This window comes from Pistacia vera, unplaced genomic scaffold (assembly GCF_008641045.1).
Source record: "Pistacia vera cultivar Batoury unplaced genomic scaffold, PisVer_v2 Contig1132, whole genome shotgun sequence".
NCBI classification, from domain to species: Eukaryota; Viridiplantae; Streptophyta; class Magnoliopsida; order Sapindales; family Anacardiaceae; genus Pistacia; species Pistacia vera.
In genome coordinates, this window is record NW_022195174.1 from 137848 (window position 1) to 154895 (window position 17048).

Genomic DNA, 17048 nt, shown 5'->3' on the forward strand with positions numbered 1-17048 from the left:
CTGGTCATTGTGGATATTAACCATTCCTATTTGACTGGTCCCCTTACAGCAATAGTAATCGTGTTGCATCATAGTACCAAACATGGAAGAGTTCAATCTTAAAGAATCAGATAACTCTTCTTCCCAATTTGTGGAGGTAAATATTTGTTTGAAATCTCTTTTTATGCAATAATATGATTTAAAATTTTGTTATGGTATTGTTTCTACACTTTTTTGTTGCATTATTATATTCTAATTCTAGCTATTATAAATTAGGACAATCATTTCGAAGTAGAAAATAGAAACAGTGCTGAAGAGGAAGGGGAACCTAAGCCTGGAATTTTTTTTTATTCATTTGATATTCTTCTACAACACTATAAAAGCTATGCAAATAAAATGGGTTTTGAAGCTTTTAAAGATCTTCAAAGAAAGGAGATGATGGAGAGATGAAAAACGCAACACTAGCTTGTTCTTGTAGTGGAAAGTCAAGCAGTATGTCCAGAAATGCCTTTAAAATGCCTGCAGTGACAAAAACGAATTGTAAGGCTCGGGTTAATGCATCCGTACGTTCTGATGGAAAATGGCAAATATGTTCAATTGTATTTGATCATAACCATGAACTGAGTAGCCCTGACAAAACTAGATTTTTCAAGAGTAATCGAATACTACAACCATGCGTGAAAAGGAAGCTTGAAGTGAATGATAGGGCTGGGCTTAGACCTAATAAAAATTTCAACTCCTTGTTAATAGAAGCTGGCGGTGGTGAGAATTTGTCTTTCCTACAAAAAGATTGTAGGAACTATATTGAAAAAGTTAGAAGGCTACGACTTAGTGCTAGAGATGCTTCCACAATGCAAAAATATTTTTTGAAAATGCAAAATGAGAATTCAAATTTCTTCTACACAATGGATTTAGATGAAGAGGATCGATTGAAAAATGTTTTATGGGTAGATGCAAGAAGTAGGGCCGCATTTCAAGAATTCGGTGATGTTGTGACATTTGACACTACATATTTGACCAACAAGTATGATATGCCGTTTGGTGAATTTGTTGGTGTTGATCATCATGGTCATTCAACACTATTTGGTTATGGGTTAATCTCCAATGAGGACACAAAGACATTTGTATGGCTTTTCAATCTTGGCTTGCATGTATGTTGAATTGTGCTCCTAAGGCAGTAATCACTGATTAAGATAAGGAAATGCAAAATGCAATCGAGATTGTGTTCCCTAATACACATCATGGATGGTGTTTGTGGCATATAATGAAGAAATTGCCTGAAAAGTTAAGAAGATATAGTGGATATGAATATATTAAGTTTTCCTTGCAAAATATTGTGTATGATTCATTGACACATGAAGATTTTGAAGAACGTTGGAATAGGTTCATTGATAAACAAAACCTTCATGACAATCAGTGGTTACTTGGATTGTATAATGAAAGACAACGTTGGGTGCCAGCATTTGTGAGAGATACTTTTTGGGCAGGTATGTCTACTACTCAACGCAGTAAAAGTATGCATGCATTCTTCGATGGATATGTTAATTCAAAAACCACTTTAAAACAGTTTGTTGAACAATATGAGAATGCATTGCGTGATAAAGTGGAAAAAGAAAAGGAGGCTGATTTTAAATCTTTCAGATCATGGATCCCTTGCATAAGCACTTATGCTATTGAGAAACAATTTCAAGATGCCTATAACATTGCAAAATTCAAAGAGTTTCAACAAGAGCTTGCTGCTAAGCTCTATTGTGAATTATCGTCTTCCAAAGAGATTGATTCCTATATGGAGTTTATAGTAGAAGAAAAGATGATGGTTGGAGAGACTCACCATAGTGTTCCTTTTGTGGTTTGCTTTAATGAAGCAAATTGTGATGTTCGTTGCTATTGTCGACTATTTGAGTTTAGATGAATTTTATGTCGACATGCAATTACAGGGTTGATTCATAAGAAAATTTCTCATGCACCAAAAAAATACATTTTAAGGCAATGGAGGAAGAATATAAATAGATGTCATACAAAGGTTAAGATTAATTATAATAGTTGGAGCACTAATGTTCAAAGACAACGATTTGATAAGTTATCTAATTTATTCAGCACTATAGTAGATTTGGCATCAAACACTGAGGATGATTGTAATATGGTGATAGAAATGATCAATGATATGAAGAACAAGACTAAATATGTCAGCCAATAATAGAACGAACAGTGAAGTTGTTGCTGGTACTTCTAGAGAGGGGAGTAGTAATATTCTTACTCCACGGGTTGTTTGCAGCAAGGGTCATCCTCCATTCAAACGAAAGCAATCAAAATTTGAACAAATTGTGCGTAAAGTAAAAGAGAAAAAATTGCAAAAACAAGCAATTGCTATGACTTCGAATCCTCGTCGTAGAATTGGATTTAATCAAGCAACTCAGGTAAGTAATTTATTTTTGTTTCTTTATTTAAGTTGATGTTTACATGTGAATTCTACGAAAGTGGGGTTGAGTTGTTGTATCTTGCATAGGAATCAAACAAACTTGACTTACAGGAAGTTGGATGCTCGTCTTCAACAACTGAAGGGCAACAACTCCAGGTGCTTACGATTCTTTAGGTTTCTTTCATTTTACACCCTATTTTTTTTCCCATGAAACTCATTTTGTAATATAAAAATCATGTATCAAAATGATTGAGGAGTTGGCTTTGGGGTAAATAATTATAGAAAAAACTAAATAATTATTTGCTCATTTGATTTCATAATCTTTATTGTTGTAGGCTTTGGCACTGGACTAGGTGCTTTCAACTATTAAGACGAATGATGTTAATCTAAAAGGCTTATCAAAAGGCTGCACTCCAAGAAGCAGTGAAGAAACGAGAGATGAGATATTTAAATCTTAAAATAATTGATAAGAAGGTTAAAGTTTGTAAAATTTGTTATATGTAACTCTGATTGCCATAGATTCAATGTAGTATTGTGAATGGTTATATGATCTCATTAATTGCTTCTAGTTCTTGCCTCTAAACACTTTATTTGTGTTTTATGCTTTTCTACGAAATTCAGGAAATGAGAGTAAAAAACATGGAAAACACTGCAGCCTATGTAATGTATCTTGGTACACTTTGATTTGGAGAGTCATTATTGATTAGTGGTTCCATAAACAAGCATTTCCAATTCTTACAAACATCTCTAATGTTTTAGAAGCAAGTATGGATCACTGTATCTTTAAACTAGGTGAAATGACAGCAAATATGTGCTTCTTATCTGTTTCATGCTGAGTCATGTGGATAACAGGGCAATGCCATCATATAATACTATTATCTCAATCAATTAAAATGAAAAACAACAATTGGATATTGTGGAATGATGCCGAATTTTACTAATTATCATCATATTACACATGCTGGTTCAATCAGTTACATTTAAGCATGTACGTGTACAAAGCATCTAACAAGAAGTAAGAGCACTAAAGATAAATGCCACAATCATAACAAAAATTCCAAGCCTCCCTAAGAAGTTGCGGGTGCTACCGTAGACTGTGATCGTCATATCCTACAGAATGCAGACCGATTTAGAGTATTCCCGCAATTCAGAGATTGGTAGTTTTGATAACAAGGAAGCCTATTAAAAAGTTTGACCTGTCATTCCCCGGGGACAAATTTCTTTTTGATGATTGGACGAAAATATTTGGAGAACAGAGCAGAAACTTTAGCTTCAGAAACATTCTTTGTCAGCATACCTACAAAGAGTTTGTGTTCTAGATTGCAAAGACAGCAGCCAAAAAAAAAAGGAAAGATCATAATACATGGTATGACTATTAGACATCGCCGTTCCTGTTGGTAGTATGAATATAAGCAAGTACTCAAGCTTATCATACAATAACACACAAATTTTCAGGAGATTATAACAATAATGAGCCTGACTCTAGCACATCCATGAATATAACTATCATGATCAAGTACTTAGCCCAAGCATGTTCTTACAAATGCAGAAAGATATTTGATATGCTAGTTGCAAATTCATGTAAGAATATTGACAGAAGTGCATGCAATGAGTCCATGGATAAAAACAAAAGGAGTCACAAATCCTAAAGGTTTTAATAATTGAACGTGCTTCACTATTTTATATCAAAAAGCACCAACACTCAACTTCTCAAAAGTTAATACATTTTCTAAAAAATTAAGCTCTCAAGTAGTTTGATTATTCATTCAATAATCATTCCCAATTCACTACTGGTCTTCACATGATAATTGGAAGACAAAAACATATCTTAAATAGTTAAAGTTGCACAGTCGTTCCTCCGTTAAACTAGAAAAATGGCAGCACATGAACATTAAGACTATAACACATGGATTTGTGCTCCTCATAATTCACTAGAAGAAACTGCAAATCTGGGTTCATCTCTGCCACAAGACAAAACCCATTCACAATAACAATTAATACTTTACAAAATCATTAACATCAAAGCATAGACACCAAAGTTTCATACACAACATATGTATATTAATCACCTTACAATAACCACAAAGGCATTTCACCACTATCTAATATAACAACTTTACTTGTAGGCTCCCTACTCTGTCTTCGTTCAGCTTCAATCTTGCAGACAACATGCATCCCCGAAAGCACCTTGCCAAAGACTACGTGGTGGCCATTTAACCTGTGAAGAAAAGAAAAAGCATAGATATGAGTTTGAGAAATCCCAAAGAAATGTAGACAAAACCAGTCAATGCACATTGGTGTTTGGTCTAGCATTTGCCATTAACAACAGCCCTGTTCTCAAGGAGAAAATAAAAAGGAAAAGGCAGAAGGAGAAGAAACTTGTGGTTTTGTAAAGGATAGAGTGGTGGTGGGGGAAGACGATAGACGACGATGGTGGTAGAGGACTGACGGCGTTGGGGGTGGAAGAGAACAAATTGGTGGTGGTCGTTTCGGCTTGTTATTTTGAAATAAAATTTGGGTTCGAATTTGATTTTGGGAAAGAGATTTGATTCAGGGGAAGGAGTGAAATTTGAATTTTATGGTTTAAATTTTAGGACAGATTTTTATTTACGGGAAGGAGGGAGCTTGAAATTTTGTTTCGGTTTTTGAGGGAACTGACGTGGTAAGGTGGTGATTTGGTTGATGATGTGACATCATCCATATCAGCTGCCATGTCAATTGGTATGTAAGGGTTAGTGAGAAAATTAGTTGATGTAGCATTACTATATATATAAAGTTATTTCAATATTTTGCTTATTTGTGCAGCCGGAAAAACAAAATTTTCTCACCTGCAATATCAATGGTAAAAGTCAAATTGAAAAGAGATAAAATTGATTCATTAAAAACTGTGCAGAAGCTTAAAACGACAATTATATCGAAACGGAGTGAGTATTTTATTAGTATTATACATCTTAAAACTCTCATGCTGCACTTACACTATTTTTTTACACTATTTTGTAAATATCATGATGTGGCATATGCTACAACCATACAAATTCTATTATAATATTAAAAATTTAAAATAATTAAAAATTTATGTGGTTGTTACATATGCCACATCATGATGTAATGAAAATTGTGTAAAAGAATGATGTAAGTATAGCATTACTCATCTTATTTAGTCTCTTATATAGTATGTCATATCATTTAGCAAATCTTTTTTTTATTTACATTACAATACCACATAAAATTGTACATTACTTAGCTTGAGAATTTTAAAATAACTTTTGGAGTGTATATGTGTTTGATAATCCTATTTTTCCCTATGATTTTGCATTGAATTTCAATAGGATTTAGGATACTTTTAATACAATTTGGGCCATAATTGCTACCTAATTCTATTAATTCTTCTTTGCAGGCCTAAACTATGATTTTGAGCATAAATGACAGTTTTGAACGTAAATTGCGTAACTTGAGCTTGGAAACTTGGAATGACCTAAATTTAGAAGCTTTGGAAAGCTAAGAAGCAGAGCTACAACTTTCATGTTTTGGGTTTTTCCTAATTCTGACTGGACGAGGGTGAAAACTTGGCTTGAAGTCATGAATAGTGTGTTAGGATATGAAGAAAAATGTCTTTGGATGTGATTCAGTAGTTTGGCCATAACATTCGATTTAGACCTTTGATCTAGTTGATTCTTGAACGAACAGAAAGATAATTGAAAGGGCTACAATTCATATGTTTACCACTTTTCCAGATTCAGAATCTAGCATGCTCAAATTTAGCTCGAAAGATCCTTACTGCGGCAAAGAATAATATTCACCGCGGCGAAACTGCGTCAGATGTGAAAAATAAAATGACACATTTTGGCTTGCTAGGGCTTCGTTCTTAAGTGAAAGAGGTATAAATTAGCACGAAAAGGAAGGAAAAAAGGTTTTGGTTCGTCATTTGGAAAGCAGCTCTTGGAAGAAGAAGATTATTGAAAATGTGGGCTTCAAATTAGAGAAGATTTCTCCATCATTTGCTTGTTTTTCAATGACAACCTTGATTCAGTTTGTTTTTGTTATTTTATTTTGTTTTTGAGTATGAACTGAGTTGTTTAGCTAGGGTTTGATGTAAACTTGATTCAATGATTCAAATTTATATATTTTGAATTACTTTGAGTTTTAATTTCATAATTAAGTGTTTATCTCTTTGCTTAATGACTTTTGGATGTTTGATCACCATTCAAATATATGTTGTTCACAATGAGACTGAGAAGTGATTTGTGATTGTGCCTCTTGGGATAAATACTATAGATTGAGCGAAAACTAGAGATAGATAAACGCGATCTATGAAATCTAGATAGAATTCCATAAAGCTTAAAAAACTTTGAACTATTAATCTTTATTTTGTTGGATGCGGAAGCTTAATAGGGATACATAGGAAAATATAGCCTGAGAAAGTATGTTTTACAACTTAGGGAATTCGATTTTCAATCAAAGAATTAGAACTTGGGTAATAGATTCTATGATTTGAGTTAGCGTATCTAGGTGCAATCAACACCCTAGCATTTTTTTAGCATTGTTTAATTAGTTAAGTTGTTGGGTTTTGCTTTAATTTCATTATCATTCATTTATATTTTGTTAATTTGTATTTAGTTGTTAATTTTCCATCAATCCAATTTATTGTTGCTTCAGTTAGGACTTAAACTAGAGAAATTGATACTTAGTAACACTATCTTCGTGAGAATGATATTATACTTATCACTTTATTACTTTTTGTAACTAGTGCACTTGCTACGTATTACATGTTACAGAACCAACACATCAATGTTGTATTAATGAAATTATATATAACCTCCTACAAAATTTTATGGCCTCGATTTGGATACTGAAGAATGAACTTTCTAAATGATATCCCAGGCCCTCTATTTGATGGCTTTCTAAGGAATTAGCATCCAAAAATTAACCCTGAGATACTTATTTTAATGTAAATAAATATATTTTTATTTTATTTGTAGCATTATTTTGTAAATTTAATTAAAAAATAAAAGCTAAAATATTGTTAATTCATAATAATTAACTATAAAAATTCAATTATAAGTCAATTTATATTCAAATAAAAAAAAATATGATAAATTGTTAATATATATTCATAGTTAGTCCTATACTAACATTTTATAGCACAACAACAAACAAGAAACAGTTTTATAGATAATCTAAAACAATCCAAATCCAAAACTATTCTCACTTTATTCTATGGAATTCACTCTCCTTATACAATATTCTCGCTTTACTTATTGGGAATTAATTCTTGGAATTATAATCCAAAGAATAAACTCGGAATTATAACCCAAAGATTACACTGACCTAATCCGAATGCATCTAAAAAATTGTTCTACCTTCACAATGTTCACATCATTCGCGCTCCCATTTTTGTTCGTTATGTTTTGTGGCTCGTAAAGGAGATTCAGATTCCAGCATACCACCATTATAGGAAGGCAGAAGCAATTAAAGCGCCAAATTTCTTTTAAAAGAAAATAAAAATATAATTACTTTTTGAAAATGATACGAATTCATATTAAACCGTAAGTTTGAAACTTTCCAAAACGCAATCGTCTTGCTAATGCTAAATAAAGGTACTCCACAAAATTCTGTTATTCCAACTTCAGATCCCGTCTCATTTAATATATTATATATTCATTGAGTTTTCAAATGCAAACAAAGAATATATTCTAATACAGCTCTTAACAAATCTGGCTAGTCACATCTTCCACCATTAATGGAGCTGAAATTTCTTGATGTTATTTTCGAGGATGCTAACAAATTCATATGAGGTACGTACTTGATTAGCGCTGTTTGTCATTTTTTAACATAATTCTTTAAATTTTTCATCGCACTGATCAATTTTAGGTTAGGAGAGTTTTGAAGATAGTACACGTTAATCAACTTGACCATAACTATCAAAACCAGACCTAATTGAAGTCTTAATGTTGAAATGACATCTTGCTAACTTGTGTCACGCGAATCTGGCTGTCAATTGGTTGTTTCTATTGATATCAAAACCAATTAACAGAAACAATAATAGGAGTGGATTTTCCTTTCTAGTGTTAAGAAGAGATCAATTTTGGGATAGTTTAACTTTTTCTATATAACTCTTCGTTTAAGTTATTATTATTATTATTTTTTTTTAATCGAGTGCACATCTTGAAAGGATTGAGTGGGAGTTACATCTTGAAAGGATATACAATTGAAAAGAGGAATATTAGGTTATGAATTAAAGGCAATAAGATAAGATTAGAACCTATGCTTTTAGGATTGGCAGATAATATTCAGGCAACAATCTTTTAACCGAACAGATAAGAACATATGCTTTTAAGATTGACAGAAAGTAAATACCAATAGAATTTTGGGGTTTCATGTAGATAAATTCGATGAATCATTTTTGCACTTGTGTTACCATGTATCAAATATTATAGAGCGAATAACATAGGGACAGTTTGAATGATTCCTTAGACAAAAGATATAAAAACACATATCAATATCAACGTCAAGAAACACTACCATCTATTTCACTTTACAGTTTTGTAGCTATTTGATAGGACTATATCAATCACAAGCAATACGTAAGCAGAAGGAATAAATGCCTTTTGGTGGCACAATAATTAAAGGAAATGGGTTTGCCATTCTTCTGGGTAGCCATATATTTTTCCGTCCTGTTGTTGTAGTGGTGATAATAAAACTAAAGAAAGTGATATCCATATCACTAACCACTAATTAAACCGATAAGTGATAAGGGTTAGTCGTCACTAGACTTTATAGAAACTACATAGCAGAGAAATGGCAATTACAAGTAACCATCTTCTTTATGAAAGACAATCCTCGTCAGCTACCACTTCGATATTTGAGTTTGATTGTGTTCTTCTTTACATGTGTGTATGTTGTGCGCTTGCTTGTGCGTTGTAACAGTTAACTGCGTGCCATTCTTAGCTTACTGTAACGTAACGTATTCTGATATTTTATGTCCTATAGTTAAAGTAGTCCTCAAACGTTACGCAAAATAAAGCCAAGAAACGCTCTAGCTTTATGCCCAGGTCTATGTTTCCTCATCTGTTATAATTTGTAGTGGATGAAACGACAATCTTTATATCATAGAGAAAATAATCCACATCAGTCATCTCTACTCCTAATTGATTGTAGTACAAACAACCTCATGAATCATGCATGATCTGAAACAAGTTGACTGTACGTAGTACTAATTTGCTAGTACCATATCATTATCATTTGTATTTTATAGTTTGAGAAGTTGTTTTTTTAGCTAAACCCTTATACAATTATGCACTTGAATTGCATATAAACATTGCAGGTTTGAAATATTAATTCATTGTAATTTATATATTAGAGAATATGCTACCGTATGTCTGATAAATTTATTCATTTACCTTTCCTAATCATTGTTATCCAATATTTTTCAAGTATATATATGTAATACAGTTTGTCTCACTGACAGATTCTCTGATTGAATGATTAGGGTATACATATATATATATCATGTACTAGGGGATAAATATTATATGTATATATAATATAACATATATTTAATCCAAAAAAATACCATTTAACTCTTAAATTTTTCTTACCCGGGGAATCTTTCAGAGGGATTACGTGGTCCTCCAGCGTGTCAAAAGATGCTACATGTCAACTATATAAGTGACGCGTATGAGATATATATCTCAAACTGACATATTAAAGCTCCATGCATGCGACACTCACTCTTCCCTCGGTAACATCTCCGTGACAACATTTCCAACTGATGAGAGTGCGTGGCCTTTTTACTTTTTCGTCTTAAATAATACAAGTTACATTGGGAAAAAAATAGCTTTAGGAGTTGTCTAGTGCTCCATTAAGACACAAAATCCAAATCTTTTAAAAGGAAAAGGATCCAATAATCAAAGTTGAGAGGAATTTTTTGTTGTTGGAGGTGGCTGATACTTTGTTGTGAATAACAATACGAGATTGTGATGGCTGAGGCAACATCATAAGCTCATATAATTTCTGCTTACTCTTCTCTCTCTATCTATAATCTCAAACTTATCTCTTTTCCCATTATTTGGTATTTCTTTCTAATGGCTGGAGAACACAGACACAAAGGGCTCAGCAAATCATGTATCATGCTTATAGGTAATAATTCTGCTCTCTATCTTCACTAATACATGTCTTGGTTGAAGAGTTCTGAATAGAAATTTATGTTTCTGTGTTGATGTATTTATAGTGATTGCTGGTAAAGAGAGGTTTGCATTCAAAGGGGTAGCATCAAATCTCGTAACTTATCTCACAGATGTTGTGAAAATGAGCAACTCTTCTGCAGCCAAGACTGTTAACAGTTGGTGTGGTTTCACATCCATGCTGCCGTTGCTTGTAGCACCCCTTGCTGACTCTTATTGGGATCGATACTCCACCATACTTGCCTTCTCTTTCATCTATGTTGTGGTGAGTACTTCATTTTTTTTGGGAATTGCTGCATATTTTTAAAGTTATCATGCATCTATATTAAAATATTTCTCACTAATAGTAAGTCATTTTTCTGGTTTCTATATTTTAAATACGATGCATGGGTTGGTGGGGTACCTTTTTTTTTATTAATTAATGGCAATCTTCTTATAGAGTAAGTCTAGTCATTGATCAATAACATCCTTTCAAGAAATGTTAGTTTGAGTGCCCGGCAAAATTTAGTGGTCAAGTCTTGGAGGATCAATCAGAAATATTTCTTTAAATTAACGATTCTGGCTAGGATTTTCCGACTATTAATGTCGCTATGTACAACCACACTATCTTGTTATGTCCCACACTCCACTAAATTGAAATTTTAAGGGACTACGATGACTATGAGGTTAAAATTTGTCGCTAAGTTACACTCACTTTGATTTTAATGACTTTAAGTAAGTAGTGCTTTGTCGAGTCTTATATTTTTTTGAGGTAATTTTAATAACACTTGTTATAGACAAAAAAAATGATATTTTTATTTTTTTCCTTTAAATACAACATTCGTCGTGTGTTTTTCACGAATTATTAATACCTTTTGATGTTTTTGTTGGCTCTCCTTCTACTTGTTTCTTTCTCAAATTTTCGGCAGGTGTGGATGATAACCTTTTAACCATTACCATCCTTTACAAGAAAATTTGGAAACTCACCTAGCTAGTAACTTAGCCAACTTCACACCGCTATCGTATATAATAAATTCTTCATCTTTATGATATTGGAATAGTCATTTATACATATATAGCCTAATAACTTTTTCATCTTTATGATCGATATTGGAATAGCTATTTATATATAGCGATGATGCAAAATGGAGATAAGGTTATACCATATATCTTTATACACATATATTTTTAATTTCTTATAGACAATTATAGATAATCTAATATTGCCAGTTACTCACAAGGAATATGATCATAGCCAGTAACATACCTACTTTGGAAAAACTTGAGTGGGATGATTCATCGTGTGGTCTGTTGTTTGTTCAATTATGTCAAACGCATGGCATGAACAGTCATTTGCTTTCTCATTTAATTAACTTGAGTGGGATGATTCATTCAATTCTTCAAAGAAAGATTTGGCAAAAGAGTTCAAGATTTTGCGTTTTATACAACTCCTTCCTATATAAGTTGGAATTTCAGATTTTGAGGAATATATGGAAAAATCTAGAACACCACGAGGTACCAATCATCTATACCATAACTTTTGCGGAATATACTCTTTAAAAGAAAAGAACTCAGTTGAATTTAAAAAGAAAATTACTTGAACAGTGACGTTAATGTCTCGTTTAAGTTGATAGTTCTACTCATAATTTTTTAATTTCACATTCTTTCTAGGGGCTTGTGGCATTGACATCTACAGCATTTACTTGGGCATGGTCCCCTACAAATAGCACGAGCTCTTCTTCCTTTCTCTTCTGGTCCCTCTGTCTAATTTCGCTAGGCCAAGGTGGATACAATCCATCTTTGCAAGCATTGGGAGCAGACCAACTAGATAATGGTGATGAAGAATTGCCCACCAGCAAAGATGATCAGAAGTCAAGCATCAAGAGTTTTTTCTTCAAATGGTGGTATTTCGGAGTCTGCAGCGGCAGCCTTTTGGGTGTCACAGTCATGTCCTACATTCAAGACACCTTTGGCTGGGTATTGGGATTTGCCATCCCCACAGTTGCCATGGTTACATCAATGGTATTTTTATCATTTGGAGGTCGGATGTGTGGAAAAAAATCAAAGGAATATATACAAGGTAAGCCTTTTCTCAACATCATTCAAGCTATTAAAGCAGCTGCATCAAAAGTGATGGGTTGCGAAACCGCCTTGGCGATGGAGAAACCTGATGCGGTGGAGCTAGAGTAAGTATACATTCTTTTATCAATAACTTTTGTAAAACTGTCCATGAGTTCTGATAATAAACTCTACTTCCCTGCATGACAGGCTTCAGGAGAAGCCTCTTTGTCCTCAAAATTTGGGCAGCAATAAGGACTTGGTTGAGCGTGAGAATCCCACAAACGGCACCCATCTTCTCCAAAATGCAAAAGTTGTACTGCGACTTTTGCCCATATGGATAATGCTGCTCATGTTTGCGGTAATCTTCCAACAACCCCCTACATTTTTCACTAAACAAGGCATGACAATGGAGAGAAACATCGGTAGCAAATTCAAGATCCCACCGGCGACACTTCAAAGCACAATCACAGTCTCAATAATACTTCTTATGCCATTATACGACACGGTTTTGATTCCATTCACACAGATGATCACCCGAAATGAAAAAGGTATCAACGTAATGCAGAGAATGGGAGTCGGGATGTTTCTGTCCATTATAGCAATGACCATAGCCGCAATTGTGGAAACAAAGAGGCTAGAATTGAGCAAGCAAATGGGAAAAATGTCTGAATCCGAAATGGTGCCGCTGAGTATTTTCTGGTTGTTGCCTCAGTACATTTTATTAGGAATTTCAGACATTTTTACAGTGGTGGGAATGCAAGAGTTCTTCTATAATGAAGTGCCAGTGAGAATGAGAACAATGGCGTTTGCTTTATATACGAGTGTTTTTGGGGTGGGGAGTTTCATGAGTGCGTTATTGATCTCAATCATTGAAGTTTTGTCAAGTTCAAGCGGTGGACACAGCTGGTTTTCGGATGATATGAGAGAAGCTCGACTGGATAAATTCTATTGGGTTCTAGCTTTGGGGAGTGCTTTGAGTTTGCTGTTATACGTAGTCTTTTGTAAAATTTACAGGACTGGGTGTGATTCTCATTCTGACGCTTGTAAATGAACTTTATGTTTTATGTTTTCAGTTTGACAAGTTCTTGTTTAATGTATTATTGCTCCTTCTTGTAGAATTTATGAATTAAGATTTTCTCTTAATCTTGATTTTTATCGGTATTTAGTAGAATTAAAATACATATGCAAATTAGGTAATTAAATAGATGTTTATGTTGAAAAAAGGCTACAACAATTCACCATTTTTAAACAACTGATCATTGAGTTTATAAGACTTATAAAATGACTTGGCATTATTCTTGAATTACTATATGGTTTTACTATCATTTATTTTGTATTTATTAAATTGATTTTTTATATTAATTTATCTAATTATAATCTGTAAGAAAAAATTTGTATAAGTGTCGTACTATTCTTAAAATAAAGGGTTATTTAGATTTACCAATATCCGGGAAACACATCTTTTAATTCCTGTAACTTACCCAATTAGATTTTGGACAACTTTAAGACAAAGTCAATTCCTTCATCCTCGATCCATTACAAGGCAGATGGCCTGTGGAGGCCATAGAATCTTAGCCCACCAGAGCCCAACATGGGTTTTAGGCTTTCACATTTCATGAACACTTGATACAAATTACTAATAATAATAATAAATAGAACTCTTCAACAGGAGGAAGAAGATTTTGGTTTGGCCAATTGCTATGATCAAATTGTCCAATGTAGAGAGTCCAGTTGGAGGATAAATTGCAGGCCTTGGGGAAATAATTAATGAAAGGGTCAATTTAGAAGATAAAAGCTTATGATTAGAATAATGTTTATCTCGATAGAATTCATCTTTATTTTACTTTAAATTATCATTATCAAATTCTAGAATAGAGTGTTGTCATGTTCAGGATTCGTTGATTTAAAGGTTTATCTTATTCTTTACCATTGTTTCTACTACGAGTAAAGGCTAATTAAATTTATGCTTGAATTAACAATCCCATCTGTAAACCCAAAACTGAGAGAGGCTAGCCGATCAAAAGCTCTTTGAGGCAAAGTGGACTAATTTTTTCATCCCGTTTTCAAGAGGCTTTTCAAGGTTTCAGGTATATCATTTAATTATACGAAAGTCGTTGGAGATTTGTGACGATTTTCATGTAATCTGTCGACATAATATGTCATATGTAATCATCGGGTCTTCATCACAGAAAGTTCTCAAAATCAACAGAAGCTCTTTCTCTTTCTTTTTGTTTTTGTTTTTTTTTTTTTTTTTCTTTATCTTGTTTAAAGGTAGCAGAGTGTTAGCCATTATGATGTCTAGTCTTTTCATGGATATGTTAGTGAAGTATATATCATCAAATCAAAACATAAATATTAAGACATATATGCTTATTAATACAAGAATTTTTTGCACTTGTCATTTACACATAACTTTGGTTAAGCATGTGCGTGGTTCATCAGCTGCCACTCACTCCAACCGTTTGATCTTTCTGCCAATTATGCTCATTAATAAAATCAAGAATATCTTCTATGTGTTTAATTATAATCCTTTTTTTCTTTTCCAAAATGATATTGGTAGGGACTCCCAAGTTAATATGTTTTTAAAAAATATTCTCAATGCAATCAAAGCATACGAAGACGACAATTGAATAATGGAAGTTTGGTGGCTGAGTCATTACTAGATTTCTTTATTATTTTTTTCTCTTTACGAAAACCCTAATATTATTAGCATCTCCAACAGTTGCTGGCTTTTGTTCTTTAATTACAAGCAGTACCATGAAAATCTTTAAAGCATTTTACAAGCAGAAAAACGGCTTGATTAATTGTTCCGTACTTTAAAAAAAAAAATATCAAGTTGCAGACAAAAGGAATACTCAAATAATCTGAAAATATTCTGATTCAAAACAGTCCCATCATGCATGAAGACAAAATCTAAGAACAAACGGGCAATTTTTATTTGAGACTTCAGTTTAAATTTTTAGATATATAATCACAAGTTCCATATCCCTTTTGATAGACCATTGGCTTTTATCTATAACTTGTTGATTTAGGGAGAAATTGAAGTTTCTAATTCATGTATGAGTTTTGATCTTCTCTTGTGATGTATGTTTTATTGCTCAAACACCCCATCATATTATCATAAACAATTTATTGACATTAAAATCCAAATTAATTATGCTCCAAAAACTTTCATATATCAAAACTCTTTTCTTTATTGTGAAAGAAAAGTTTAATTTAGTTTACCAGTCACTGTTTTGTTCAACAGATAGCTAGCCCTTATGTCAACCTATCAAACTAATTGCAAAAATATGAGAAGCATTCAACTTTAAGTTTCGCCCTTCAAAGAATATGATTCCTTGTTGTAAAGTGAAAGCTCAGAAGAACTAAGTTTCAGATTTTTGGTGGGCTACCACTAGAACAAACATGGCCTACAGATCCTAAAGGGCAATTTCCTTTAATTTAAGGGGAGATATAAACATTTTCCTTTTCATTAATCTCTTACTTAATCTTCATTTGTTTACTGCCATTGGATTGATTACATCATATGGCACTGAATGAGATGTGGTTCCTGATCTGGGATTGGTTAGGCATGTAAAGGGAAAAAAATAAATAAATAAATAATAGGCATGCATCATCCTCATTGTAGGTGTAGCTTGGTATAGGCTATAAACTCAGCCACTATACAAATATTTATTGAATGTTGAGGTTGAGGTTAGAGTTTCCTTAAACAAAAAAGAAAGGATTGATGGTGATTGAAGAGCATTGAAAATTGTTGGAATTGATTTTATAATGTTAAGAGTGTCAGAAAAGGAAGCTCTTTATGTATAGGGAGACAAAAGTGCACAAAAGTAAGGGAAGAGAAGAGAAGAGAAGAGCCCCGAGCACTCATGGAATCTCTCTCTCTCTCTCTCTCTCTCTCTCACAACCAATGCCATAAACATGAACATGTGATTCCATTGAGTTGGAAATTGAGGCTAACAGTCGATCAAAGGGACTAAATTTCATCACTAATGCACACAAACTTTGGTTAACATCAAGATTTATCTAGGGTAGGATTAACCTTACTCGATATATTATATATTAATGAATAAATTAAGATTGATTTATTTTCTATTTCTTTTAAAACTATATTATTGTTAACTATGAAACAGTTGGCAGGCAGCAGAATGTATATATCTGGGTCTGAAAGCCTCTCCATTTTAAGAAAACTTACAGAATATAACATTTAAATGTGCAAGTGCGAAAAAAATTTCAATATATGTTGAGAAAGACAAAAGAGAAAATTTGATAATCTTATCAAATCCTTACTAATTTTAGTGGAAGAAGCATTTTCTTTAGAAAATCTTACCTAGATGTTATCTTGTTGTTGCAGACTTGAGTCTCTTTCTCTCAAAGTACTAAATAAAACAGAGAAAATCTTAAAGTGAGTGAGTGTTGTTCTTGGT

At 33.0% G+C, this 17048-nt stretch overlaps 2 protein-coding genes across 2 annotated transcripts; both read left to right on the forward strand.

Moving 5' to 3' along the window:
* The first annotated feature begins 425 nt into the window (after positions 1–425).
* LOC116143377 (protein FAR1-RELATED SEQUENCE 5-like) lies at positions 426–1891 on the forward strand. The gene is made up of 2 exons (XM_031428830.1): positions 426–1130; positions 1250–1891. The coding sequence occupies exons 1-2, from the start codon at positions 426–428 to the stop codon at positions 1889–1891; spliced, it is 1347 nt and encodes a 448-aa protein (XP_031284690.1).
* Positions 1892–10090: 8199 nt separating this feature from the next.
* On the forward strand, positions 10091–13753 carry LOC116143267 (protein NRT1/ PTR FAMILY 5.9). The gene is made up of 4 exons (XM_031428727.1): positions 10091–10537; positions 10629–10846; positions 12232–12746; positions 12829–13753. The coding sequence occupies exons 1-4, from the start codon at positions 10483–10485 to the stop codon at positions 13670–13672; spliced, it is 1632 nt and encodes a 543-aa protein (XP_031284587.1). The 5' UTR covers positions 10091–10482; the 3' UTR covers positions 13673–13753.
* The last annotated feature ends 3295 nt before the right edge of the window (positions 13754–17048 follow it).

What these genes read in the sequence shown, in the direction of transcription:
- LOC116143377 (XM_031428830.1), top strand. Translation starts at nt 426, where the DNA reads ATGAAAAACGCAACACTAGCTTGTTCTTGTAGTGGAAAGTCAAGCAGT. An exon ending in TTTTCAATCTTGGCTTGCAT is followed by an intron (nt 1,131 to 1,249) that starts GTATGTTGAATT and finishes CATATAATGAAG; the next exon opens with AAATTGCCTGAAAAGTTAAG.
- LOC116143267 (XM_031428727.1), top strand. Translation starts at nt 10,483, where the DNA reads ATGGCTGGAGAACACAGACACAAAGGGCTCAGCAAATCATGTATCATG. An exon ending in TCTCTTTCATCTATGTTGTG is followed by an intron (nt 10,847 to 12,231) that starts GTGAGTACTTCA and finishes CATTCTTTCTAG; the next exon opens with GGGCTTGTGGCATTGACATC. An exon ending in CCTGATGCGGTGGAGCTAGA is followed by an intron (nt 12,747 to 12,828) that starts GTAAGTATACAT and finishes CCTGCATGACAG; the next exon opens with GCTTCAGGAGAAGCCTCTTT.